Source organism: Rattus rattus, chromosome 11, assembly GCF_011064425.1.
Source record: "Rattus rattus isolate New Zealand chromosome 11, Rrattus_CSIRO_v1, whole genome shotgun sequence".
In the NCBI taxonomy this organism is placed as follows: Eukaryota; Metazoa; Chordata; class Mammalia; order Rodentia; family Muridae; genus Rattus; species Rattus rattus.
The window spans coordinates 77,582,537-77,610,246 of NC_046164.1; the positions used below are offsets into that span (position 1 = coordinate 77,582,537).

Here is a 27,710-nt window from a genome sequence, read left to right on the forward strand (position 1 = left end):
TACACCCACACTCACCCCCACACCCACACCTACACCCACACTCACCCCCACACCCACACCCACACCCACACCCACACCCAGCTGTGGCCAAGTCTGCAATGGATTTTAGGTTCCATACCTGCCACAGGCTGGAGCTCCAACCCAATTCTCTAGTCTTAAGCCCAGAGCATGCTCTAGATAGCCAGGTAGGCTCTAGAAATGCATTTTGAAAGACAAATTTTGAGGACACTCTCACAGACAGAAGATGAAATAGACTCTCCTTTCTAAGAAAAGGCCCCTGATACCACACGTGGTGTTAACATTCTTAGTCTTTTGTTGAACAGATGTTTTAAGAGGTTATGCAACTTTTGTGCTAGATCACAGACAGCAGGGCCTCTGTCACCATAGCTCAGAGCCACCCTCCGGGCTGAGAATCATGATCAGAGCAAACATTCTGTGGGCAACATGTCCGAATAGCCCCCACGTGCCCTCTTCGAGGACAGCCCAGAGGCCAGGATAATGCAATGAGCTGATTAAGTAGGATCAGAGAGCAAAGATCTCCCGGACCCACTACCAAGCCTCCCTGCTCAGTCTGTAAGGTTCCCAGCTCATCGGATGCTTCCAGTTGGCCTGCCGGGTAGATGAGGTGCCAGATGAGGGATGCCAGCAGCCTGTGTGTTCCCAACTGCATTCCACACAAAGCAAATTCATGTTCTCATCTCAAGAGACTCCCAGCAGAACATTCACCGGGCAGGGCTGGACTCCGACCTCCATGAACCCATCCCTGATGTTTACTTTTAAATATATTTACAAGCAGTCCGGTGTTTTGTTTTTTTTTTCTTTCACATTCTTCAACTGGGGTGGGGAGACGGAAGTCTGCTGTGAATTTACTAATGCCCATTCACTGCCGAGGCTCACCCTTCCCGGGATTCATTCCTTGGCATAAACTGGAATGCTGAGTGGATCTCAGGCATTTGTACAGAAAGTACACTCGTCCTATAACCAGACGCTCATAGGCTATGTGCACCTAGTTATAAATACATAGATCGGTGCGTTTGCTTTTTTAAGTTCAGTAGATTCAAAGCCACCAACGTCTGCCATAAACCTCACCTGCATTTACCTAGAGCGTGTGCTTCTTTCTGCTCTGTGAAAATTCTCACGACAAATTCACAAAAACTCAGGCAGAGATTAGCTGGGTATAAAAGGGAAGGCTGGCTGGGACATTTTATAACATGTCAAGCTCCCCGTGATGCTAACTTTGAAAATTATATATATATTTTTTTGTTGTTTATCTTTGGGGTTATAGCATAATTATTACTTCAGTCCCCTCTTCCCTTTCCTTCCCTTTCCTCGATCCAAACTCTCCCCAATTTTTCCTTTACTTTCAGTGCATGTGCGTGTGTGTGTGTGTGTGTGTGTGTGTATGTGTGTGTGTGCGTGTGCATGTATGTGTTGCCTGCATGTACGCCTGTGCACCACTGTGCGTAGTGGCAGTGGAGACCACAGGAGTATGATCCCAGGAACTGGAGCTGCAGACAGTTGAGGGTGCTGGGTTATCTAGACGAGCAGCTAGTGTTCCTAACTACTAAGCCATCTCTCTAGTCCAACCACTTTTCTAAGCAAAAATAAAACACTACTTCCAAGTAAGACCAGTTAAGAGTCCCTAGCCTTCTCTCTGCCTTTCTGCCCCCCTTCCCAAATACTCCCGGACCCTGCTTTTCTTCCCCCTCCACAAACACCACCCATTCCTGCCCTCTGAATCTTGCCAAACTCAAATCCCCTCTTCTGAACTGTGATGGAGTCCTGGGCACCACTGTGTGCAGTGGCAGGGGAGACCACAAGAGTGTGATCTGTTCCTATGCCCTATGAACCCAGGAAACTAATGAATGGGCCAACCCCCAACCCCTCACAAAGCCTTGTACTCGCAGTAGAGACACCAGCCCCCACATCACTATGCTGAACTCTAGATAGAAACTGCAACATTGCAGAAGCATTCCCTTGAGGGAAACAGGCGTTAGCCATTAAGGAGGCCCAAAGTCCTTAAATGTTCTCTAAACAACAGTTGTAAAAAAAAAAAAAGAAAAATCTGTTATGTGACAAGAATGTTCTGGAACCACAGAGGGATAATGGTGTAAGACATTGTAAATGTAATAAGCGACTGAACTTTCACTTTAAAGTGGCTGTGCTATATGAATTTTGCCAAATTAAAATAAAACGGATATTTTAGAACAGTTTCAAAGGTAAGTTATGTCAGGAACATGGCTTTTTTCATGAAACACTTCACCGTGGGTTTTTATTGTATTTTGGAAATACCAACGCCAAGCCATCTAAGAAATGGCAGAATGTTTTGTATCTTATGCTTTGTAATTTTTTCTCTTACCTATATAAACAGTGAGATTAAGCAATGTTTCCTTGGATTCTCTATAAAGGCATTTCTTTTTTAAAAGACATCTGGAATCCTAAGACATTTATGGGTTCCATTACGATCACTTTTGCTCCTGGGGTACGATTTGGCCAGAATGACAGTGTACAACAGACAGCTGCACCCCACAAAGTTCAAGGTCTCATATCAGACAGGCAAGGATGCTCACAGGCCCCGGGACACTTGCTCAGATGCTGGCCCTGGCTTCTACAGCTGCTCTGCTGTCTCCTGTGCCCGTCCACCAGCCTTCATGTTATCCCAAGCTCCTTGGAGAAGTCAGCAGCACCCTTCTTTGTGTGTCAGTCCTGAAATAGATCTGCACTTGCCTGGAGTGGATCCTTCTATGAAAGCCAAAAGGGCCCTGGATGAGGAGAGCAAACTTCCTTGGCCGAGAGAGGCCCAAGGAGCTTCTCTTTCCCCACACGTCATGTTCTGCTCCACTATGAATATGGCCCCTACCTATGAACCATGTGTCAGAAGACCAATACCAGTGTCAGGGGATCTCAGAAGTAAAGGCCAAGGCAGATGGACTCTCCTCATGAAAGCGAGCTGGGGAGATGGCTCAGTGGTTAGGAGCACTGACCACTCATCCAGAGGTCCTGGGTTCAAATCCCAGCAACCACATGGTAGCTCACAACCGTCTGTAATGATATCTGATGCCCTCTTCTGGTGTGTCTGAAGACAGCTACAGTGTACTTATATATAATACATAAATCTTTAAAAAAAAAAAAGTATTGAGGATTCAGGACAAACTTTACTGAGAGAGAGAGAGAGAGAGAGAGAGAGAGAGAGAGAGAGAGAGAGAGAGAGAGAGATCTCAGGCATAGGTTCCTTATCCTGGACATGACAGCAGGAGATATCCATGAAGACATTTCTCCCAGACCCCTAATCTTAGCCTTCCCAGTCTCCTGAACTGAGAGCCAAATTTCTATTCATTATAAACGTCCTGGGCCACAGTAGTCTGTAAGAAGCAGAAGCTAGGCTAAGACTCTCCGTGCTGTTGACAACAGTTACAGTCACCTGTCTTCCACTATCTGTGACATGGACCTTCCTCTGCTCTTCGTGTAAGTGCTCACGGGAACTGTATGTGGTAGGACAGGTGCTATCCGACGATACCTTTCTCAGCTACCTAGTCTTCCATGTTCACCAAAGACGGAACGGGAAACTACTTCATTGAGAAATGTAATGCCCATCTTGGAATTTTATTAAGATGATTTTTTTTGTTATCCCTTAGTGCTGGCCAAGTTTTATGAAGTCTTATCTCTGAGAATTTTATGAGGTTGTTTGACAAGTGGTTAAATCAATTACTTTTCAGTGACATAAAACATTCTTAAATGACCATTCCAGGAAAACTGTTCCTCCTAACACAGTAGAATAAAAATCTGTAATGCAGAGTTAGCTACCCTTCTAAACAGGCAAGTTAGACTTAAGGTAGCACTGTATTTCACTAGTTTTTCTCAGTACGCTATCTATGTTTCGAGGATTGGAAAGGGTAAGGTTATCCACCTGTCACAGTTGATCACCGATTACTGGCATCTTCTTACATTGGGTATTGATGTCATGAATTGGGGGAGTAATCGTCGGAATGATAAAGTAGGCAATGGTATAATTCAGCCTTGAGGTTTCATTACACTTAAAGTCATCTAATAGAACCCTTGATATTTTTAATGTGAGTTAAAGGCTTTCTCCCTAAGCTATTGCTGATGGCAGAAATGATGGAAAAGAAAAATATCTCACTTTATAACTTCTACAATTCTCTTTCCTTTAGGTGTATTTCAGTGCAAAGCACTTCTGTAGGTGGCTGCACAAATGGTTCTTTAATTCCTCTTTAGAAACACAAGATACACGCCTGTATTTTAATTGAAAATGAAATGGCGACTCGTTCATAGGTAATTGTTTTATGAAGGATTCCTTTCTGTACTTTGAATGCAAATTGAAAGGAACTTTCAAAACTTTTTCTTTTAAGAAACTTTTTTTTAAAAATAGTCAGGATTGGTAGAGACTGTACCGAGGGGACTAATAATGGCTGAATTTTACGGGAGATGAAGTCAACGGCTAAATGACACACGTCGACGCTCTGGGCTCAGTTTGATACTCTGCCTTACCTAGGCACATTTTGAGATAGAAATTTTGTTTATATCTTATTTACTTACTTCTCTTTATTCCGATGTCTTTGGATACCAACTTAAATGTCTCACATGACAATAGACTTTTCTAACAGAATCATACCTTGTTTCACTGGTGTATACCTATGTTATATTATATTACATTATCTTATAATAATGTTCTTAGTAATACTTACAAAACACTGACAAATGGCTTATTGCTCTAGACCAGAAATGTCTATTTAAAGAAGAAAAGCCAGAATATATTTTTTTTTATTTTAAACATAAAGTATGATTTGAACAGAAAATTCAAATTATTTGGATTTTGAAATTGTTCATACTTTAGTGGTGGAACACTTGAGTAGTATGAGTGACATCCTGTATTCAGTCATCAGTAAGACACACACACACACACACACACACACCCACACCCCACACACCACACACACAGACACACACCCCCCACCCACACCCCACACCACACACCACACCCCACACACACACACACCACAAACACCCCACCCACACACACACACACACCACACCCACACCACACACACACACACACCACACACACCCAGAACAAACACCACCCACACACACCCCCCCACACACACACACACACACACACACACACACACACACCCCCCACCCCACACACACACACACACACACACACACACACACACCACACACCCCCACACCCACACACACACACACACACACACACACACACACACACACCACACCTATTGCATTATTTGGCTTTATTTGCAAGGTTAGAAAATTAAACCGGTTAAGTCATTAAGTACGTGTGCATGTGAGAAGGAGTGTGTACTTATTCATCCCACTTGTTCAGTATTTTACTAATGTTGAAAAATTATTTGTGATACCCAGGAAGCCCCACCCTCTCAGAAAAGAAAGGGAGGGAGGAGGAACTCTTTGAGGACAGCGATCAGGATGTTAAAATGAATGAATGAATGAATGAATGAATGAATGAATGGAGAAAAATATAAATCAATAAAATAAAACATCAGATCAAAAAGCAAGAAAAACCACCAACCCCCCCAAATGTGGATTATATATGTCTCAAATCATAAACATTTGCTCTATTTTGAGGTTCAGGTGACCCCTTCCCAGAATTTCTAAAAGTGTATTAAAAATACATTTTAAAAAACTTTTCTTGTTTGCCGTTGATAATTATTTTTGTTTACAAAGGTTAAAAACAAGATTTATCGGATGAATTAAGCAGAGTCTTTAAAGCAGATTTTGTACAAATTGAAATGATGGTCTTATGCTTTTGACTGTTGTTGTAAGGAATTTCCCTGGATCCACGTGCTTTCAGTCAATACCATCTACGTCCTCCTCAGTTTCCCTGTTCTTCCCCTTTTGTCCCAGGTACCCGGCTTTTCATGCTGCTCTTACTAACTCCACACATCACACACAGGTCACAGAGTAGTGATGCATCAAAATATTCTCTTACTATGAAATTGCCTTTTTAATGACAGCAAAGCAGTAATAAACGTCAGCCCAGGGAAGAGAAATATTAAGCATACAAGGTTTGAATGTTTATAAAAAACATTAAATAATGCTTACCTATGACCTAACCTAACAAAGGTCACTGAAATACCACAAACATTTTCATTCCCTGAGAGATAATAAAAGAAAGAGAGAGGGAGAGGGAGAGAGAAAGAGAGAGAAAACTGTGGCTTTTGAATATTCCCTTTCATTGGCCCAAATTAATAAATGAGAGAGATACTTTCTGTTAAAAATATTTGTAACTACTTATCTTGAATGTTTTTTCAAGTTAGGATTAATGAAAGGATTAATACAGGCACATTTGCTATTTTATTGCTTAAGACTTATATTTAGCTATGTATTATCTTTATTATTACTCTCTCTCTCTCTCTCTCTCTCTCTCTCTGCGTATGTGTGTATGTGTATGTGTGCATGCATGCACACGTGCACAGGAGCCCACAGAGCTCAGAAGAAGGGATCATTTTTCCTGGAACTGTGGTCATTAGTGTTTGTGAACCACCACGTGGGTTCTGGGAAACGAACATAGTCTTCTTCAAGAAGCACTCAGTTCTCCCCCCCCCCCCCGGAGCTGGGGACCGAACCCAGGGCCTTGCGCTTCCTAGGCAAGCGTTCTACCACTGAGCTAAATCCCCAACCCCGCACTCAGTTCTCTTAAGCTGTGACCCACCTCTCTAGCTCCTCTCAATTGGCTTCTCTGATTTCTTCGATGACTAGCAGCCCCCAAGGATGCTGTGGCTTGCTTTCTGTGTACTGTTTAACTGTCTGCTGGAGGCTGGCTTGTTTCTGGGTTGGCTGGGTACAGAGTGCTTATGGCATGGAGCTGGCTCTAGGGAGATCTGACTCAGGAACTGTGTGCTTAAACTAAGTGTTCGAGGACCTGAGAGACTCGGGACTATGTGAGCCCTGAGCATAGGGGAGGGCTGCCTTCAGAGCCATCCATTCTTGTCTTTAGCAATACTTCTGCTTAATGATCCCACTTCTGATATTCAACCACACTCACTGGCTATCTGATTAAACCCTCTTATCTCTCAGCTTTAATGTCTAAGCTCCAGGTCTTCATCTTCCTTAAGCAGGAATCCAGTTAGACTACTTCAGCAAGAGCCCCACACCTGAGTCTCCTTCAGTAATTTTCCACCCACTCGGACCCTCCTAGTCCACTCTGCACCGTGCTGAGAAAAACCCAGCCTCAGTGGCAAGTCACTACGCCATTCATCAAACGAGCACTTTGTGGCTGCGGTGGCCACCGCTAATCACCAAGCCTCTCGCTCCATTGAGGGCAGAGAGCATCCATGGCTCTACCAGAGCAGACCCTGATAGAGAAGACCTGTACTCAGACTTTGTGTTCCACTTAAAGCCTGGAAACAGACACAGAAGACAGCCGACATCTTCAATGATGAACAAGACAAGGGGACATTCTGCTTGTTTAAGTTTGAGAAGCTAGACCAAGTCAGAATGGTCAAGGCCACCACAAGACCCACAGAGTCAACTATCCTGGGACCTTGGGGGGACACAGAACCTGGACCACAATCAGGGAGCACGCAGGAGCTGAACCTAGATGCCCTATACATTTGTAGCAAATGGGCAGCTTGGCGTTCATGTGGTTCCTGGAACATGTGGAAGAACGGCTGTCTTGGTCTCCATTCCCTGACATAGGATCCCTGACATCCCCCCTTGCTTTGACTCCCTGGTTGTACCTCAGTGGGAGAGGATGTGTCAGACCCGCTGGGACTAGATGCCCCAGGGTGGAGTGGGACCCAAGGGGGACTCCCCTTCTCTGAGGAGAAAAGGAGAGGGCAATGGAGGGAGAGATCTGTGGGAGTGGGACTGGGAGGGGAGGAGGGAGGGGGCTGTGATCCAGATGTAAACTGAGTTAAAAAATAAATTAAAGAAAAAAGTTTAAGAAGCTATCTAGGGGGGTTGGGGATTTGGCTCAGTGGTAGAGCGCTTGCCTAGGAAGCGCAAGGTCCTGGGTTCGGTCCCCAGCCCTGAAAAAAAAAAAAAAAAATCTAAAGAAGCTATCTAGGAGCAAACTTAAGAGTTCAAACCTAGGGCTTGTGTTACATAAGTCAATTTTAAAAATGACTGAGCCATATCCTGCTGACCAAAATGTAGCTTGAAGACCAAGATGCTTGGGTCCTTCCTCAAGGACAAGAGTAGCCTAGCACTAAGGAAGAACTACAGGTTACAATATTTCTTTAGACCCCGGTGGACTGTCAAGCCTGTGGATGATGGCCAGACATGTCCGGCGTTAGAACTCAAGGACACTGAGACTGCCTGCATTTTCAAATTTAAATGATCCAAAAGAATATATGTGGGGCTTCTCTCCAACCCATCCCGAGATTCCAAGAAACATGAGCAATTTCTACCTGGAAGAAACATGAGAAACTCACTGGACCCTTAGTACTTAGGGATAGGAAATCAAGGTGTGCCTAGGCTAGGAGCTGGGTCACACAGGGCAGCACACAAAGATGACCATGTTGTGGGATGCACGCAGCTACCCCACTCTTCGCTGGAACCCATTTACGTAGTGAAGTAGATAGCATTTCTCCTTCAAACCCCTTGCTGAATGGGGAATTGACCAGGATGCTAACTAAGCACCCATCCCAAGCTGACAGCTGGTCCTACTGAACTGAGCCTAAAATTGCCTCATATGTGAGTATCAAACTTGATTCCTAAGAATGCTGGGAGTCCTATCGGTGTCTTAATGCAACTCCTAACCAAGGCATTTATAGACACATTCCAGGCTCTAAAGAGACATGTCCTTGCCTAAGGATTTTGAGATGTGACCCAAACGGAAATCTTTCTGCGTCAATCAGAGTGCAAATGGTCTCGCAGCTGCTATACCTAAGGAGCCTTACCTCGCCCTTTGTGTAAACTGGCTGGGATGCTCAGCTGGGGCTCAGGTGGGCTGAACGGAGGGTATCGTGGCGAAGTTTTCACTGGACAAAACAGTACAACAAGGGATGCGTTACTCCCCACCGCCTTCAAGTACCGAGTAACACCCAGATACTTTTTCTCCTTTCTTACCATATGGTGTTTCTGGAGACACAGGGAATGCTGGGGTCAGACATATAGGTGACTCCTTGCTGTTTGGAATCCTGCCGTCGATCACATCGAGGTCAGGGGGATAGGCGGTGATCACCGTCTGAAATCAGCATAGAGGGAGAACAGAAAAATGAGGGCTCACAGAAAGGTCCCTTCCACACAGATCCGGCCCCTCGAGATGGTCTGCTGACAGAGCCCACGTCTGAGAGTGGATCGGGAAGGATGAAACTGGCATCGCTACTATTCTATGGAGGAAGAAGCTCAACTATCGTCAAAGCTGGAGACGGAGAGGCGGAACCATCATCTTAATACAGGGGAGCAGCGTGGAGACAACGGTGACGGAAACGATGCAAGGGATGCAAGTGGCGTCCCACCACTGAGCACTAAAGCGTCACCAAGGACATGCTACATCACTGTCACAGGGCAGTGGAAACACACAGGAAGTCATGCAACACGGAGCAGACTTGGGGAGAGCCATTCCAGCTATCAACAACAGATGTTTGTAAGAGCGAAGACCATACGCTGTCTTTTCTTTCTGCCTATTCTAAAGGCACTGATTCAACTTGAGAATCAGGTACATAATTAGGGTTAATTATCTGGGGAGGGTGGCCTGTTGAATTCTGATGAGAAGCCTTAAGTACCCAGGAGAGTCTTGTCTGAGGATCTCCTCAGGGTCAACATTTACATGGAGGATCTGGCACCCCGTGTGGCAGAAGAGAAGTCAGCAATGGCTGCTGGCTGTGCTGTCCATCAGCAGAGCCCTGCGAGGGTCAGGCCCATGCTTCCGAACCCTCCCATCCCACCTATATGTATTCCGCCCCCATTCTGCAGGTAAGAGCTTGAGGCTTCAATAGCCTAGACGATGTACCCCCTGTATAGCCATATCCGGGGATTGTGTGGCCCCCACACAGGCCTACTGACCTGTGCTTCCAATCAGAACCCCTGTCTGTCACTTAAGAACCATTTCTATCAGACAAAGAAGTCAGTCATGGACAAAGAGGTTACAGTGACTGGTGACCTTGTGCAAGGGCATAGCACAGCCATTTCCCCTAAGCACAAGGAGAGGAAAACAAGTGGAGTTGAGAGAAGATGGGCACAGGACCAGCACATACCTCTTTGATGTCTGCAGGAGAGGAAAAGGATCCCAAGCTTGGGGCTGAGTCCGCCCCAGCCTTTCCCCATCCACACTTAGAGAAGGTCACCTGGCTCCCGGCATCATTGTCATACTGCCCGATGCTCAGTTTCCGAAGCCGTCCCCCGACGGGGTCATCACCTGAGGAACCAGTGAAGAGAAAACAAATGGGTATGAAGCTTACAGCGGAGTGTAGAGAGCACTGATAAAACCCATCTGAAACTATCCACAGACAACGTCATTAGTCAGCCTCTCCAGATAGACAGGAGAACGCTATCGGCAGGCTATGGGATGCTCAGAGACAAGCCAGAGCCCTCCATCCAGAAAAGGCAAAGCCAGGTGCCAGAACTCAGCCCTCAGTGCTGGGACAAGAGACTATGGCTAAGCTAAGTTCAGACAGATCCAGCTAAGATCCAGCCCCAGGCCTGTTAGGAGAAGGTTAGCACCTGCAGTGAGCCAGGCATGTGGATCTGCCATGACAAACTGAATCTTCATGGGGAGGGGGGAACCTCAAACCAGATACTAAGAACGAACATTTAATACCTCAATGCCAAAAACTCCACAGGCATTTTACTCCTGACCCAGAGGCTCCTGGTCCCTGCTCTTAGCCAAAGCCGATCATTTTGTTTGGGGAGTAAAATTTGTCTTGGCTAGCTTGTTAGCTTTTTAAACTTTCTTCCAGGGAATTCTTAAAATTGGGCAATAGGGGGAAACCTGCAGCAGCCTTCAAAGGTGATAACCTCTCAAGTCACAAGGCAGTCTTTCATAACAGACTAGGATTTGCTGGCAGTCTAGGCTTAAGCTAAAAACACAGAATCCCTACAAGCCTTGGTGAGCTTTGATGGTTCACACAAGGGCACCAAGATTCATTCTCAGGAAGACAGGCTTCGTGGTCCTGGGAATGGAGGTCTGACATAGCTGGACTATACCAAGGTCTAGTGAGGGAAAAATCCTTAGAGGACAGCAGCAGTCTTAGTAAGAGCCAATGACAAAGAAGTCAGAGCAGAAAGAGTACGGTGTACCCACAGTGAGTGCTGACCAAGCTGGCCCTTTCCAAATTAAAGGCCCATAATCCCTTGATCACAGTGTAAGCAGCAGAACAGTTTTGGGGCTTGGAGTTTACATTACAGAGCAAATCGGTAAACAGCCATGCATCAGTGTCAGCGGTGCAATGGCAAATGCTTTAGGACACCACAGAAAGAAGAAAATGGTACCAAAATATTCAAAAGCCAATCTCTGGGATGTGGAATTCCAGACAGGGGCTCATATTTTCTATGGATGTTTCCATTTCTTTTAAGCTTTCAAACTACAGTTCTTCTTCTTAACTTTATCTTTTTAAAAACTGTAACATAATTATACCATCCCCTCTTTCTCATTCAAATCCATGGCCCTTTTTCCTTTAATTGCTGATACATACACATACACATACAGTCTATGTGTATATACATATATTCTTAAATACATAAAACCTGTTTGATCTGTATGCTAACTGGCATTGATACATTTTCAGGGCTGACCATTTGTTATCTGATAACCATTTGGCATGCTCTTCCCCGGTGACTATTTCTCCTTCTTTCAGCCGCCCTCAGTTGCCTGCAGTTCTCTGTGTAGGGTTGAGGCCTCCTGAGCCTTGCCCATCCATGTTAACGTGTCCATTGGCATCCATTGGCATTGTCTACTGTCTAGTCGGGACATATTTAAGTAACCATGCTGGAAAGACTTCATGGGTGTAACCTCTCTGACATTTTCAGAGGACACTATCTCTAAGCAAAGTTCTGTTTCCTTTGTATCTTTTAAAGTTTTCACTAGCAACATTTTTACTTTCTAAAGTTAAGTTCTGGATTCCCTTTGGGAGTAACAAACCTTCTGCTTCCTTTCTCTCTCTCTCTCTCTCCCCTCTCTGCAGTGTTCTGCATGACCTGTGTTGGTTCTCTGTGAGACTCTGGTTCTAGATTGTACTCACTTTTGCCCACACAGGGACTCAAGTGGATGTGGCCTTCCCCACCATTCTGAGATGACGTCCCCCACCAGGTGCCCCACTCCATGAGTCTCTAAACTTCTTTAAGTATCCAGAGACGGTAGGTAGATCTAACCGCTCCAATGAAAGACCTGCTCTTCCTATCCTTCATGCAAGGTAACTCGGACGTTAGATGCCACAACAAGTCCAAGGCCGAGAAAGAGAGAGAGAGAGAGAGAGAGAGAGAGAGAGAGAGAGAGAGAGAGAGAGAGAGAGAGAGAGCGCAGAGCTTAAGCCTAGGCCTGAGGCGACATCCAGAGCCAGGACACTGCATCAGCTTTCTCTCCACTAAGCTCCAATAGCATCTAGGACAGAGACCCCACTGGCAGCACAGGGGTGGGGGTGTGTGAAAGAGGAAGAGGGAAGCCCAAGGGTCAGGGCGCTGAACCAGACCCAAGAATACAGTGGACCAAGGAGCATCCACAGGGACGGGCACACTCTCTTACACACTTGTTGGCTTTCCTCAGTTCCTCGCCTGTCATGCACAGGTCCATGTTATGCTTTCCTACTCACTGTCACAGACACAGCGCTCCCCCTCAGACGTCTTGAGTCTTTTACACCGGTGCGTGCGGACACACCCAGTCTCTCACTAACATAGTACCCGGTACTCAGTCACACTTCCTCTGCCCAGTTGTCCTCCATGGTCACCCCAGCATATTCCACATGTATGCTCTCTTACACCTCAGTCACGCGTCCAGTACTGACGCAGCCTCTGCCTGCCCACGCATGGCAGACGTAGGTCAGGTTCTGCACTCTCATTACTGAAGGAGAGCTACAGCATCCCCACCCACTTCCGCAGGCCTCCCCGTGTGAGGATGACTATCAGGAAGGAGGGTGCTGGCATTCCTAGAAATGAGCTTCTTCCAGGAAGAGGAACCTCCAACACCCTCACTTCCAGGAGCTATGGAACCCTGTGTGGCCCAACCTCCCCTTCTTAAAGGGTAGAGTCCTTGCCTATCACGTTTCTTGTGCTGACACCCTGTCCCTAACATCTACAATGACCCTATGACTGTGAATTACGCCAAGGTCCTGAGCCTCAGACACAGACACCAGAGCCTCAGAAGAAAGGAGGGGCTAGGGACTGCCCGAAGAAAACCACAGACACCACCTCCACGTCAACCTGACGCCTCTCACCACAGCAGAGCCTCTTAGCCACTGTCCCTAGGTAGGAAAGAAAGACACCGAGGTAGCAAGCAGACATTTCTGCTCGCACCCTGGTGATCCTGAGATCTGGAAGGAGGCTGGCTGCCACAGGGACACTATCTCTGGAGCCTGCCAAGCTGGTCACCTTCCTTTAGAAAGACAGACAGTAAGCACAGTGTCTCTGTGCTGCTGCCCTCCTGGGGCTCAGCTGCCTGACTGAGATCAACATGGAGGTAGCGGCCTGCTCAGACCTGGTGCTGATCTCTGTGACCATGCCTAGATCTCAGCGCTGATGATGAGGACTGGGTGTCTGTGAGTGGGTCAGAGACAGGAGGAACCTGGTCGGCATCCCATGCTGACCGCTGACCTCTCAGGCCTCCCTTAGAGAGCCTGTGGCTCCCAACCCTCCCTTCCCTGGGAACAGTGCCATACTGTGAGGAAGTCACATGACCTGTTTGTTTATTTTTCCACTCTAGGCTCACCGTGTGAGCATCTGCAGGGGAATAAATCCTTGATGCTTGCTTGGTTACACTCTTCACTACCCTAAGTTCACCTGCTGTCACAGCCTCTGCTATTTACCACCCTTTTCCCTCCCCCTGCTCAGGGTGTGTCCCTGGGGCTATCTATCTGCAAGCTCCTAGCAGGGCTCCAGGGCTGGGGATGGGGGTCCTGAGCTGCATCAGAGCCTCGTGTTTCCCTCTGCAGCGGCTGCTCCACATCTGCGGAATCAGAGATGGCAAACAGGGGTTTATGTTATATGGGCCCCAAGTTGACCTGCGCTTGCCAGTGTAAAGCTGACTTGGTGAGCTTGGGCGATCTGAATAGCAAAATACTTAATGATCAAGGAGGAAGTAGGGAAACCCTAGTCTCTGAACAGTGCGTATAATTCATGCCATACAAGTGACCACGGCAGTATTTCTCATCTTCATGTGAGAAGTCAGATCCAGAGGAAAACAGAAAAGGCGGGAAAACACAATTAAAACAAAAGGACTTCGTGGGAGTAGGGTGTGCTGGTGGATACTCTAGGGTCACTACTGAAGCTGTCCTGGCTTGAAGGAGCCTTCTCGGGGGTTCTAGGCAGCTTCCCACTCACACCAACCCCTTCGGGGTTCTGAGACCACCCAAAGGAGGGAACAGGGACCAAACGAAGCTCAAAGGAACCACTGCAGGCACAGGGCCTCTCCCGTAACTGTGGCAGACCCACCTGTACCTGCTGGGGTCCAGCTCGCTCCCTTCCCACCTGTGCCCGCTGGGGTCCAGCTGGCTCCCTTCCCACCTGTGCCTGCTGGGGCACAGGTGTGGTAGGGAGCTACACCTGTTCTAGCACGTTCCCTGCCACTAAAGAGGAAACCTGAACTGGGCCCTGGCGCTTACAAAAGCTCAGGGAGCTCAGAATGCAGCAGGACATTTAAGGCCCACGTGAGCACAGAGTATGGAGTCCTACGATTATGCCGATGAGCCTTGTTCCAGGAACCCTCCATGCAGCCAGGCTCCCCATGGAGGGAGGGACAAGCAGAAAAACCATGGGCTTTGCTTAGCAGCATGACTGGATGCCCCACAGCCCATCAACTGTTACCAGTGCTCCTAGCAGTCATCTGTCTTTGCAAGGGTCATCCTTCCACCTGACCCAAAGGCTACAGCTTAAGACCTGAGTCCCTATTTCCCCTTTACAATACTCCCCAAGTCCACAAACTGGTAGGTGGACACACCCTCTGAGCACTGCCCATGACCACCATAGACCTTCTCAGACAAAGCAGGAGCTGAGATTACCATGGGCCTTTGGAGGGTACGGAACCTCAGAGAGAGACTGGGAAGCTGATGCTAAACAACCGAGAACACAGATGGGGACAGAGCCCTGTAGCACTCCAAGGCCAGGCAGCTGTGTGGGCAGTGTGGGAGCAGCGCAAAGACAGCCAAGCTAGGGGGTACCCCCACCAAGGTCACCATGATAGTGTGGAAATCATGACAGGGAACCCCCTCAAGCCCTTCATCTAGAGACACTGGAGGCCTTGTGGGAAGGGTTTCAAAGAACAGGGCCCACAAGAACTGAATTCAGGCCAAGATTGTCAGGCACTGTGTTAGCATGCAGGACTGAGTCCAGGATAGCCCAGAAGAGGTGACATTGTTACTGGGAAGCTCCCAGCGTGCATTTGGGGTGGGGTTTAGATGATTTAGCTGGAAAACTACATTTTAGAATAAATCTCCCACAGTGTTCCTTGGCAGTTCTGCAGTTTTTCAATGCACCAAACCCCTAATCATGAGAATGGTACCAAACCCTTCCTCACTGGTCTGTTTTTTGTGTCCGTCAGCAGTGCTATGAGTCAACCAGAAGTTTCTTGGTATCACCTGGAATGAGAGAGAAGAGTACCGAGCAGGAGACACCATGACACCCATATTGGCTCTTCAGAGCAGAATCCTCTCCTTGGTAAGACCTATGGCCCACTCTGCTGCTAAAATAAACCTGCCAGTCCTCTGGGAGGCAGCTTATGCAGTGATACCTGGCTGCCCTCTAGAGCACGGTCCCAAACTCTGGCCCCGTTAGAAGCAACCTGGGGCAACATCCCAGCCTCAAAGAGCCATGAGTCAACTCTCTGAGTGACCAGATGCACAACCACAGTTACAAACCCATGGTTTTCCAGGAGAATGTCATTACGATTCTCCACTGAGCACCTCATCCTTCCTCCTCTCCATCAACTCTTCCCTTGGAGCCATGGCATGGCTGACAAAGCTTTCCACTTGCAGGCGCAGCACATGCGGACCCAGGAGTCAGTCAGTGAGCATAAAGTTCTTCCCACATTCAAGCCCCTACCAGGCCAATCAGCCACCCTTTGCAGACGGAAACACGCACATTCATCCTCAGCACCCGAATCCCAAAAGCCCCCGTGTGGTTATAGTCTGAAGCATATATGGAGTTGGGAAATAGTACGCCCTGCCCAGGGGGACTTGGGGCTCTTACCAGAACTCTGCACGCATGCAGTGGGATGGACATGCTAACTGGCTTGACCAGTCTGAGCATCCCAATAGTACATCTCAGAAGGCACTGAGCATCTCACATACACACAGGAACACATAACTAATGAAAATGAAAGGGAACGGGTCTGAGAGCATGACCCACTCTGCAACACAGTCTTTATTTTTGACTTGGGACCCTAGAGGAAGCAGCATGTAAAAAAGACGCAAGGCTGGCACTCCATGGCATGTGGGTGGTTTTGGAAACTTCCTCACATTCCCGAGAGCGAAGACAAATGCGGCGAAGGCCATTTTGTGCTGAGGTAGGGGCCTCCTGAGTTCAGCTCACTCAAGAAAAACAGGCAGGACCTCTAGAGAGAGTGAATAGAGAAAGGTGTGGGGTGACAGACAGATCGGCCCGACTGTACCCTGGAATGGACTAACGTGTTCTCTTCCAGCGAGCTGAGCCAAGACATGCTCAGTAGGCCTGGGTCACCCAGTGGACTTGTTCCTCCAGAGCAGGTGGCATGCATTTCCCATAAAGAAAGTGGGTAGGACGCTGGGAGCCCACGTGCTGAGTGACATCACTCTGAGTGACATCAGTGAGGAGGCAGAAAAAGCCCTCTGTGTACACACAGGGTCACCCCCTTCCTTCCCGTCTCTGTTCCCAACCTGGTCCTAACGGGGAAAGAGACTTCTGCAGAGCTTCGACAGAGGCAGGGACGGAACTGAAAATATGCTCCCCTGGGAATCCGAAGTGCTTGCTCTGGGGAAGGCGTATCTGGAAGGGAGTGAGCATACCCCCACACCTGGGAAGAGCATCTCCACACTGCTGAGTGACCTCTGCATTTGAAAAGCTCCAAGCTCCAAACGGGATCTCTGGTCACCTCACCCATGACTCGCATCTGGGACATTCCACTTGCCAGTAGGGTTCCAGGACCCAGTTACGGTTCCTTCTTTTATGTTTAAGTAACGTCCCCCACTACATCTACAGAGAACATATCACATCCCTCAGTCAAGGCTCACATCATGACACAAGGCCACGTGGCAGAATCAGAAATGGCAGCTGATCCAACCAAGCCTGAGAACTGTCAGAGCCTCTTCATCCTGATGGAGAGAGAGGATTTGGCCTCTATTACATGGAAGACCACAAAAGGCAGTTCTCCCTCGAGGTGGCCTTCCTAGAAAGCAAAGCTTCTGGAGACAAGCTGCCCATGTATGAGGCTGGAGGTGTTTCCTCCAGCAAACTCAGCAAGAACGGCCCTGTGACCCAGTAAATCTACATCTGGTAATAAGCCAATAGGTATTCAGACAGGTATGTGTGCACACATGTGCATGCCACCAATATTCACGACAGCCATTAAATGCTGATAGAATCCTAGTGTCATTAATAGATGAACAGATCAGCTACGGAATATTATTTAGCTGTAAACAGGAAGGAATCGTCAATAGTTGCAGAACTTTAAACATAATGTGCTCTATAAAAGAAACCAGGCAAGAAGAACCACACGGTGAACAATTGCATTTATACCAGAAGCAAGAGCAGCTAATCTACTAGGTTAGTATGCTGGGGGCTAAGGTTGGGTGGATGGGAAGTGATCGCTAATGGGTTTAAGTCTTCTCTGGGAGGAATAGGAAAAGTTCAGAAACCTCATGATGGTATTGTCTGTACAGCAGTCGTACAGCTGCCCTAGAAGAACTGTAGCCCCTCCCACCCCCTGCAGGGAAAAAAATCCCAAGACCTTTCATATATCAAGTCAAGCAATGCTGTACCATGGAAATGCATCCCCAATGCAGAATTCTCTTTCATCTGAAACTCCTCTGCAGAGCTGGAAGCAAACGCCACCCATGACATTTCCGTGCATCAAGTCCCTTCAAGTGACTCTGGGCCGTGACTCCTAACCTATAACAAAGCCCTACCCATAGTGCTCCCTGTCACATCCACCTTCACCATTGATGGGACAGTGATCATTTAGACAAGCCTTGAGCTGCCCAAGGACCCATGGCTCACCCTCTGGGGCTCCTGGAACACAAGACTGGAGCAGTGGTTGCCCCCCCCCCCAGCATCCAGCATTCCTCCCTGATATCTCTGCTTGGTACTGGATGTTTAGTACTGAGCCTCCCAAAATACCACACCCTCTGGGGGCATCTGTCTGGCCATTATTACCCCTGTACTGGCCAGGCCTGGTTGTGAGTGTCTCGTGGAACGCTCCCCAGATTCCTTGACTTGCTAGCGGCCATGGTGACTGAAACGTGTTAGCAAAGGTGAACAGCATGAGGGTCTCCTCTCCCACATCTCTGGTCCCTGCCATGAAAGCACACAAGGGGAGTACTACAAGCTGCAAGCTGAAGCTTCATGCACTCCTCCCACAGCAAAGGAATTCTAAAAACACAGTCAGGAAGGCCAGGGTGGTGCTATGTGCAAGAAGTGCCTGTCAGGTTCCTGTCATAGGGCCACTGAGACTAATGGAACAAGGATCAAATGTTTTAACAACATGAAACAAGTCTCCAAGGTGTGGAATGGGCAGCCAGCTTCCTGTTATGCACAGGACAGGCTCCTCCTCAGATAGCCCCAGTACGCCACTGCCACTTGAAGTTGGGTAGGGCAGCAGGAGAGCAGAGGCTAGGGCCTGCCAATGAATCAGGTACAGCCAGGGAGCATCACGCCAGAGTGAGGGCGCAGAGTTACTGGTTAGGGGGCACTTTGAGGAAGCAAAATTCCCCAAAGGAACTGCCTGCCCCGTCCCAGTTTTACAGGGGATAGGACACTGCAGTCATCAGTGCATGCACCAGAAAGACTCCTCACCTCTGGTCAGCCTCCCTGGTCCTAGGGTGGAGTCGGGCTGCCTTACAAACCCCCTGCACGACCTCCCCTCACCTCAGTGTCCACCTACCAGAGCAGCTGGAGACAGAAAGGTGTCTGCATCGCTCTCTGACAAGATCTCAGTTCACAAATACCTGTAAGGCTTTACCCATCCCGGCAAACATCAAGAAGAAGCCTGGCTGGTAAAAGCGCAGGACTGTAGCGGAGTAAAAGGACGGCCAAGAGACACAGAGAGGACAAGAGGGAGGCTTTTTACTTCCTGGTGGGCTGAAATCATTAGAACAGAGAGGGTACTCAGAGTGAATTATTTCTATATTCCTATCACAACCATCACCATATCATCACCATCTTCTCAATCACCGTTACCACCACCACCATCATCATCACAATGGAACCCATCACTATAATCACCATCCCTGCTGCCACCACTGTCACCAATACCATCACACAGTCATCAGCACCATCTGACATTTTCTGGGAAATGAAGAAACAAAATGGCCTCTTCTAGCAAATGACATGGCTTTCTACTGAGCAGATCTCACGAAACCAACATCTCCCAACCAACTAACGACAATAACAAAACCCTTCTAGAAAAGCAAGTCCAGAGGAACAAAAATCTCATCGCGATTTATCACCAAACAGCTGAGATAACCGCTCCGGGATGAAAAAGAGCTATTTTGGCACAGGACTTTGGAGGTTTCAATCCACAATCAGTTGGCCCTGCAGCTTTGGTCCTGAAGCCATTATAGCAGAAGGGTGTGGCGATGTCAAACCACTCCTCACGGCCAGAGAGCAAGGGGGAGGAGAAAGAGAAAGGACAGGGTTCCCACTAGTCTCAAGGACATACTCCCAACCACTAAAGACCTGCTAGGCCCCACTATTTACAGTTTCTACCACACGTCAAGGGCACCTTCTAGGAGCAAGCATTGATGATGTGGACTTTGGGGAGACACGTGAGATCTGGACAACTGTAAGCGTTTTCTGTCACTGCCATCACCACCATCACTATCATCCTAACCAGCCTCGGTTGCAGCCACAGCAGTGCCGTTATTCCTACTGTACTGGGAAAGAAACGTCCTCAGATGCACTCAGCCTTCAAACGCGCTTTCTTTTCAGAAATAACCCGACCCATGGAGGGAGTGTACTGCCCACCGTTCCCTGCAGAACTGGTGTGAATGAGGCCACACGGCTGTGCAGGAATACAGGCCCCCAGGGGAGCCCTGGCAGAGCTGCTCTCCTCTCCTTACTTCACACGGTAGCTTTTTTGCATTTAAGACATGATCTGGAATGTGGAAGACTTTGCAGGTTTGAGGACGCCGAGGCTCCAACATCCTACAGTGAAGCTGCATCAATTGAGAGCTCAGCTGGCATTGGAATCTAGAGAAACGGTGGGCCAGAGCGGGCTCATGGAAAAGATAGAGCATTCTGGGAACTTCTGGGAACTTTGCAGCCTAGAATCTCAGTGCGCAGACAGGACTCAGAACTGCTGAAGTCAGGCAATTCTGCATCCACAATGGGGCTGGGTTGCAAGCACAGTGATGTTCTGGGGACATCATGAAACCTTTCGGTGTCCCTGGGCCCTTCCTATTGGGCCACGCAGCTCAACAGCCTCATTCCCCTCTGCACCCAACTAAACCGAGAGAATATAACAAAAAGACCCTAAAACTTACAGGGGCTCAAAAATCAGCTTCTTAGCCACGTGTACCATTCGGAATCTCTGTAACATCTGGGGATTTCTGTTTTATAACACCCGTCACTCAATCTTTCCTCTCAGAGATGGGAACATGCACACCGAAACTTAAATCTTACGATCAGGAGCTAGAGAGGTGGCTCAGCGGTTAAAAGCACTGGCTACTCTTCTAGGGGGCCTGTGTCTGTGTCTCAGCACCCACATGGGGGTCCCAGAGCACCTGACGCCCCTCTTCTGGATTCCGTAGGCACCAGGCGCACAAGTGGTGCACAGACATAGGCGCAGGCGAAGTACCTGTACACGTAGAAAATTTTTAAAAATAATTTTTTAAAAATTAAATTATTTATTTAAATAATTTAAATTTATTTAAATTATTATTTATTTTAATTAAATTATGGAATTTAAGATCAACAGGGCCCTAGCATTTTCTCTACCTGCCGGGGAGGAAAGAGTGCCTCCTCCTTCAACCAGGTGGACAAATACACAAGCATTTTTTCTTAATAGGATTTTTATCAAAACAAGTTTTCCTGCGTTGAGCTCCAAGACAGGTTGCGCGGCTGTGTACGCCACACCCAGGCTTCTTGTATTAAGTGTAGTGTAAGCCTCAGAGGATTTGGGAGCTTGGTGCTGACTTAACATAGGAAGTTCATCTTGGAAGAACAGCTGGGTGCGAGAAGGGTATCTCCAGCTCGGCTCTGTCCCCACGCTAAGCTCCGTGTTCACGCCCGCTGCTTGGGGACAGAGCCTCGTTGGCAGCAGGATTCTGAATTTCAAAAACACCTTGGCAGAAGTTGTTTTTGCATTACACACACACACACACTATATATATATATATATATATATATATATATATATACACACACACACACACACACACACATATATACATATATACATGTACACACACACATTTATATATTAACCACTATGGCTCCAAAGGATTGACAATGACCCAGGATGCCTGTTGAACAAATTGCTAAACTGCTGTCTAAGTAGAAAAGTTGTTTCATTTGATAATTATACTGACCTTTACAGGAAAAGGAATTAAAGAGATCTAAGATTAAAACAAAACTCTAGTTAGTAAAGTGACCCATCTCTTCGGTAGTTTAAGGAAGGCCACTGTGAGGGTGGAAGCCACAAGGGGATGCTCTCCGGTCCCTGGCTGTATCCCTGCTTTCCTACAGGGATGGGGTATCATCCCTCAGGACTGTATTCAGTCAACTAGAAAAGAGCCTGGGTCCTGTGTCCACCCACACACGCCGTTAAAACACTTGCAAAGTTTTCCAAACCTCAGAGATTTTGTTCCTGGAAGAAAGGCTTCTGATTTATTCTTCCCAAGTACAATCTTCCAAGAACATTCATTAAGCAAAGTGTTATAAGGTTTTTGCTTAAGTGTTTCCACTGAAACCTTAGAACTCCGAATTTCCTTTAAGTATTCAATTCAATTGACCTGGCCTGGGTCCTCAGTCATTGCTACTGTTTCTGCCATAGGGCTGGTTAATGCTAGCACCACAACAGCCTCAGAACTGTACTGGGGAGAGCACATACCTACCAGTACTCCAACCAACTAAGCGATCCTGCTGTTTGTCTTTTGATGCAGCCCAGCACAGGACAGGTAATGTATTCTCAGCTCTCATCAGACACTAGGACAGCCCTTCCTTTCCACAGCATGAGCAAAAGTCACAGCATGCCAGTTAGCTGGCAGTCCATGCAATCCTGACACTGGCTAAGACCCATGCTACGAGATCTTGTTCCTTCCTGAAAAGGGGGCCAGACATCAGCTAGGCTGCAACCTTCCAAAGAGGGCAGAGACCATGGGTCTATACCACAGGGTCCGTACAAACTCAAGCCTCGTCGTCCGTCACCTAGTAACCTCCACAGACATGACAGCAGGATGAAGAAAGGCCCTGGGGCAAGGGTCCTTGGAAAATGAACTATTAGGCCATTCTGCCAGGACCCTAAAGCAATATTCAGCCCACACAGGGACTTCGACCATTAACATCACTAGCACACACGCTAAGGGGGATGTTCATGGACTCCCTGAGAAGAACAGAAAAGCACCCATGGGAAAAAGGAGGAGGTAGGACAGCCTTCTCTTGCACTGTCTTTCTTGTCCTCCAGGTCCTGGCTCCCAGCAACACCCGCTGCTCCATCTAATCTGCCACCACCTACAGCCACTTCACCACCCTCACACAGACACCTCACCTTGGCCAGTCCTTCTGGGATAACCTTGTGCCGATCCCAGCCCGAGCCTTGTCCCTTCCGTTAACTCCAAGACCCCGTCTCAGGATGTTCCGCCCATGCCGTACACGTTGGCTTGCTGTCTGCCTTTTCATCCAATGAGAAAGGTATCTCTCAAACCCTCTTGACCCCGTGTTGACACGCACAAGGAACACCTGGCCTTCTCGCTCTGATGCAGTCTGCAGGAAACACTCCCCCGGGCTTGGCCAGAGGACACTGTCCACTACTACAGAACTTGGCCTTGCCAAGAAGCCTCTGCCCTGGTGTCCAGTTCCCCTGGTTCTAGGGCAGAGGAAGGCCCACACAGTTCTCTCTCGCCAGCTTCAGAAGGTGCAGAGGACAGATGGTCCTCACAACCGAGGCTCATCACCCTTGCTGAGCTTATGTCTCTGGCCTTGGTTCTAGATCACAGGATCCAGGAACCCAGATCTGCAGCATCTGGGCTTCTCTGAGGACACTCCGCACTCTCTGCCCCACGTACCTGTCTCCCTCAGTCATCAAGAACCACCAAGCTTCTCTCTAACACATGAACACCCATGAACAGCCTACATGATGTCTTAGGAGCTTGGATGATATATTTGTAAATAGGGACAATTTGCATACCCTGACTGCTTACTCAGACCTCTGTTCTTACAAGGATGACTCGAGAGCCCAACAGTTCTTCTGACTCACAGGGACACCTGGCAGGCACTCTTCCCTAAACATTCCTGAACTGAGAGAAGTTGCGCCGTTGAGCCGATTCTTCAGATGTGGAAACTGAGGCTCAGGGAGTGTATACAGCACACTGCTAGCAGGTGGCAGAGGAATGTGGATCAGGCTATCTGGGGCTCTCAAATGACCTGCTGCCCTCACTAACAGGCATGGCAAAGTGTGTGAAATAAGACACTGATATTCCCCTTCAGGGGACCCCAACCCGGCCCCAAACCATTTTATAGGCAAGTTTTGTACCTCTTTCTTCCCACCGTTCAATTCTGCTAACAAGCTCTGATAGTGCGAAGGTAACCCCTCGGATTCTAGACCACAGCTCGTTGAGAACAGAAACTCCCAAGAAAATGCCTCTCCATCGTGAGTTTCAGCAAATCCAAATTCCTACCTGGATAACTTCCTACCTGACACCGATTACCCATCAGCTCACCTTGCCGGCCAGGGCTCCGGCCAGGGCCATCCACAGGGTCCAGCCTGCCACCACACCGGAGCCCACTTCCCACACCATCAGGACACATAGAGCCATTGGCTGAGAGGCCAAGGGCATTGAGGTGTGTGGGGATGGGCTCAAAGGTAGGGTCCAGCTCCAAGATCAGCCTGTTAAGTTGTTCAATGGACTGGTCGATATCCAGAGTAGGAGAGCCTGGGGAGGGGCCAGGGTTCAGCTCCTGATGTACTACTCCATTCATGACTCTGTCATCTGGAAACCTGGGCTGGAGTGCTTTACCAGGACAGAGCTGCTGTACGTCAGGGGGATTTGGCCCATTGCTGATGCCTCTCTGAACAGCCACTCTGCTGCTGGCTCCGCGGGTGGGAGTAACTGGGATGTGGGGTGAGGGCTGGGCAAGGCCAGCACTGTCCACTGCACTGCGGCTGCCGTGCCTGGCCTCCCCATCCGAGGCAAAGCTGTACTGGTGAGCAGTCACCATCTGCTGCTGACGGACCCAAGTCTGGGTGGAATAGTTACTTTGCCCATAGGCCTGCGTCGGGGTGGGTGCAGAGGGCTTCCTCGACAGGGGTTGCAGCTGCTTTTGCTCTCGGCCCCCACACATCCGCTCCCGCTCATAAAGGGAGTCTACACCAAGGCCCAGGTCTGGAGAAAGGACGCCATTGTGATCTTCAGCAACACCATTGCCAAAGCCATCAGACAGGAGGGAGTTCTGGCTGCTCTTGAGGCAGGCGAAAGGACCCATGTGGGTTGACTGGGGCCCTTCGGAGGAGGAGAGAGTACCCAGGCTGTCCACACTGTGCAGGTCATGGTGGGGCATCTCATCGTCTAGAATGTCGGTCTCCCGGTCCTTTAGGGCAGCATCTCCATTCACGTGGACCTGGGCTGGCACCACGTGGCGTGTCCCGCTGTACTTGCTGCGCATGTCAGTCATGTCTTTGTGGGAGTTTGCAGAGTCTTCCAGGCCAAACCCACTGAGCAGCTGGTCCAACTCGGCCTTCTCCTGAGGGCTCAGGCCCCTCCGTGCTCCTGGGGTCTGGCGCTCTTCTGTCTTATCAGTCCTGGCTGAGGCAGTCGAATGACCCGAGTCGCTGCTGACTGACAGGGTGTGGTCACCGTGGTCTGGACTGCTGGTGGCTGGCATGCCCTGAGGGCTACTAGGGATGCCAGAATCGGAGGCACTCTTCTTCCTCACCTTGGCATACAGGCTGCCATCCACTGGGCCCTGGGTGTGTAGCACTGTAGGGAAAGCAAGAGACAGGCTGTAAGTCAGGGGGAGAAAAGGAAGTTCTACCTACAACACTGGGCACGCACATTTTTAAACAGATGAGTGGATCTATAATGCAACTCAATAGTAAGCAAGGGCAGGCTCCACTAGGTCTCCAATCTCTACATAATTCTCCGCAGAGTAAGCAGCAATGAAGGACTCATATATCAGACGTACTCAGCTGAAGTCATTTCTGCCTTTCCTGCTTTGTTTCATTTGTCATGCTGAGGGCAGAGCCCAGTGTTTTGTGCATGCTGGTAACTGACCACTGAGCTAGTACCTCAGCTTCACGCTTACCTACCCACGCAGGAAATACCACACACACACACACACACACACACACACACACACACACACACACCCTATTAAGACGCTTGGGGACTTTTCATTCTTTGAATCATTAATGTCATTATTTTGAGCCCAGCTCAGTTCCTGTGAATCCCCAAGAATCAACACTTCCATTGATATATCTAATGTTTTTTAGACATGCAGGATACTGTCATTAAGTTCACTGTGTCACTGATGAGCCTGCTATCCCATGAGTACTGTGGGGTGTGCTAAATAATGGGGGAAGCTAGGGGCAACACAGGTATCTGATGACTGCCAGATGTCGGATCCTTTGGGGCTGACATACATGCACTACACACGGAATGCCATGTAAACAACGTGGGCAGGAACAGCTGACGCCCCTGTGGCTGTTATTAATTAGGGCCCGGGAGGCTGGACATGGAGATTCCCCAGCCACAATCTGCTGACTGGCAGTTATAACTGCCTTGGCCACACAGAGCGTGCCATAGCGAGAGCTTCCTCAAAGAAGCTGGAGTCAGCACATCTCCCCTGCAAGCCTCCCCCATCCTCCTGAACTTTCTGTACTGTGGAATCCTAGGCATTCCACAGCAGGGGAGGTGCTGGATGCCTGGAAGGCCGAGCTGTTGAGGCACCTAGAATCCTAGGCTCGAGCCACCAGCCCCTCCTCAGCTCAGGAGAGACTCTCCCCGAGCCCCTGTCTCACGGCCCCTCGGAATGGCTGGACACTTAGGCACCCTCAGCAGCTGACATACTGGGCGGCGGGTATGGGGTCCCAGTGCCAAGTGCTCACACATCCCTGAGAACACAGCTCCGAGGACACGCTTAGCCTGGGCTCCGCTCTCAGTTTAACTGCAGTGTAGGGCAAGCATGCAGAGAACTGAGGGTGGAGACCACTGATGTGTGGTGTAGCCTAGAGAACCAACCGCCTTCTAAAGTAGAACGTGGGGGAGGGAAGCTCTGGGGGGGGGTAGGAATCATACACACAAGCTGTAAATAAAGCAAGTCTTCATTCAGAGACAAGGCAAGCGGCGACACGCTCGCACACTGGGCTCGAGTGTGCAGTTGTGGACCTTCGTGTTGTTACTGCTTGTTTAAGGAGCTCAGAGGCTCTGGGAGAGTAAATAGCTTAAGATTAAGCAGCTGTCTCAGGAGTGGGAGGCACTGAGGAGCCAGGCTCCTGGGGCCTGGGTGCACCTGCAGCTCCACACCACCTCCCTGCACAGACAAGGCTAGGCGCACAGACTTGAAGTTTCATTGGTGGCCCTGAGAATAATTACACAGCAAGTGACAGTGAGCCAGGTTTCAGACAGGGAGACGGAAGGCATGTGCTACACCCAGCTCTGTTACAAATACACAAGGAAACGCCTGGAAAGATGATCCGAAATCCGAAGTCACTCGCAAATGTCACCACCGTCGCAGGGAGAGCAAAGCAACCATGTGCAGAATCGCTGAGGCTGAAATAAAGGCCCCTGAAAACATGGCAACACCAGCCCATGCCTCGACTCCAGGCTCCCCCACCACAAGAGATGGAAGTGATTCCGTGTGGGGGGCTGGCTGGCCTGAGAACTAACGGCAGGGCACACTAGCATCTTCCTAGGCGCTGTGGAAGCAAGCAACAGGCCCATCCGGCACTGGGATGCTCTGCTGTAGGAAACTCAACTACAGAAGATCCAGAACACCTCCTTCTGTTCTACACAGCATGAGGGGAAGGGATGCTCATGAGAACTGTCTGCTCCATAAGAAATAGAGATGTTCTCCTCCTGCATACACCACATACACATGCCCTACTCACATATGCCCCCCACGCCCCCACACCTATACACAGAGATGTCCTACCCCCTAAACCCCACCCCAAAACCCACACGTGTGCATACACGCACGCACACACACACACA

General features: G+C 48.8%; 1 protein-coding gene across 3 annotated transcripts in view; it reads right to left on the minus strand.

Annotated features, from left to right (window-relative positions):
* The window catches only part of Tns3 (tensin 3), a 130,720-nt gene that overhangs the window by 39,287 nt on the left and 63,723 nt on the right, over nucleotides 1-27,710 (minus strand). For all 3 annotated transcript variants that reach the window (XM_032916075.1, XM_032916073.1, XM_032916074.1), the window contains exons 14-17: nucleotides 24,222-25,478; nucleotides 10,203-10,363; nucleotides 9,073-9,190; nucleotides 8,904-8,984 (exon numbers count right to left, since the gene is read on the minus strand). In XM_032916075.1, the coding sequence (XP_032771966.1) occupies nucleotides 8,904-8,984; nucleotides 9,073-9,190; nucleotides 10,203-10,363; nucleotides 24,222-25,478 (1,617 nt within the window). The remainder of the gene's footprint in view (nucleotides 1-8,903; nucleotides 8,985-9,072; nucleotides 9,191-10,202; nucleotides 10,364-24,221; nucleotides 25,479-27,710) is intronic.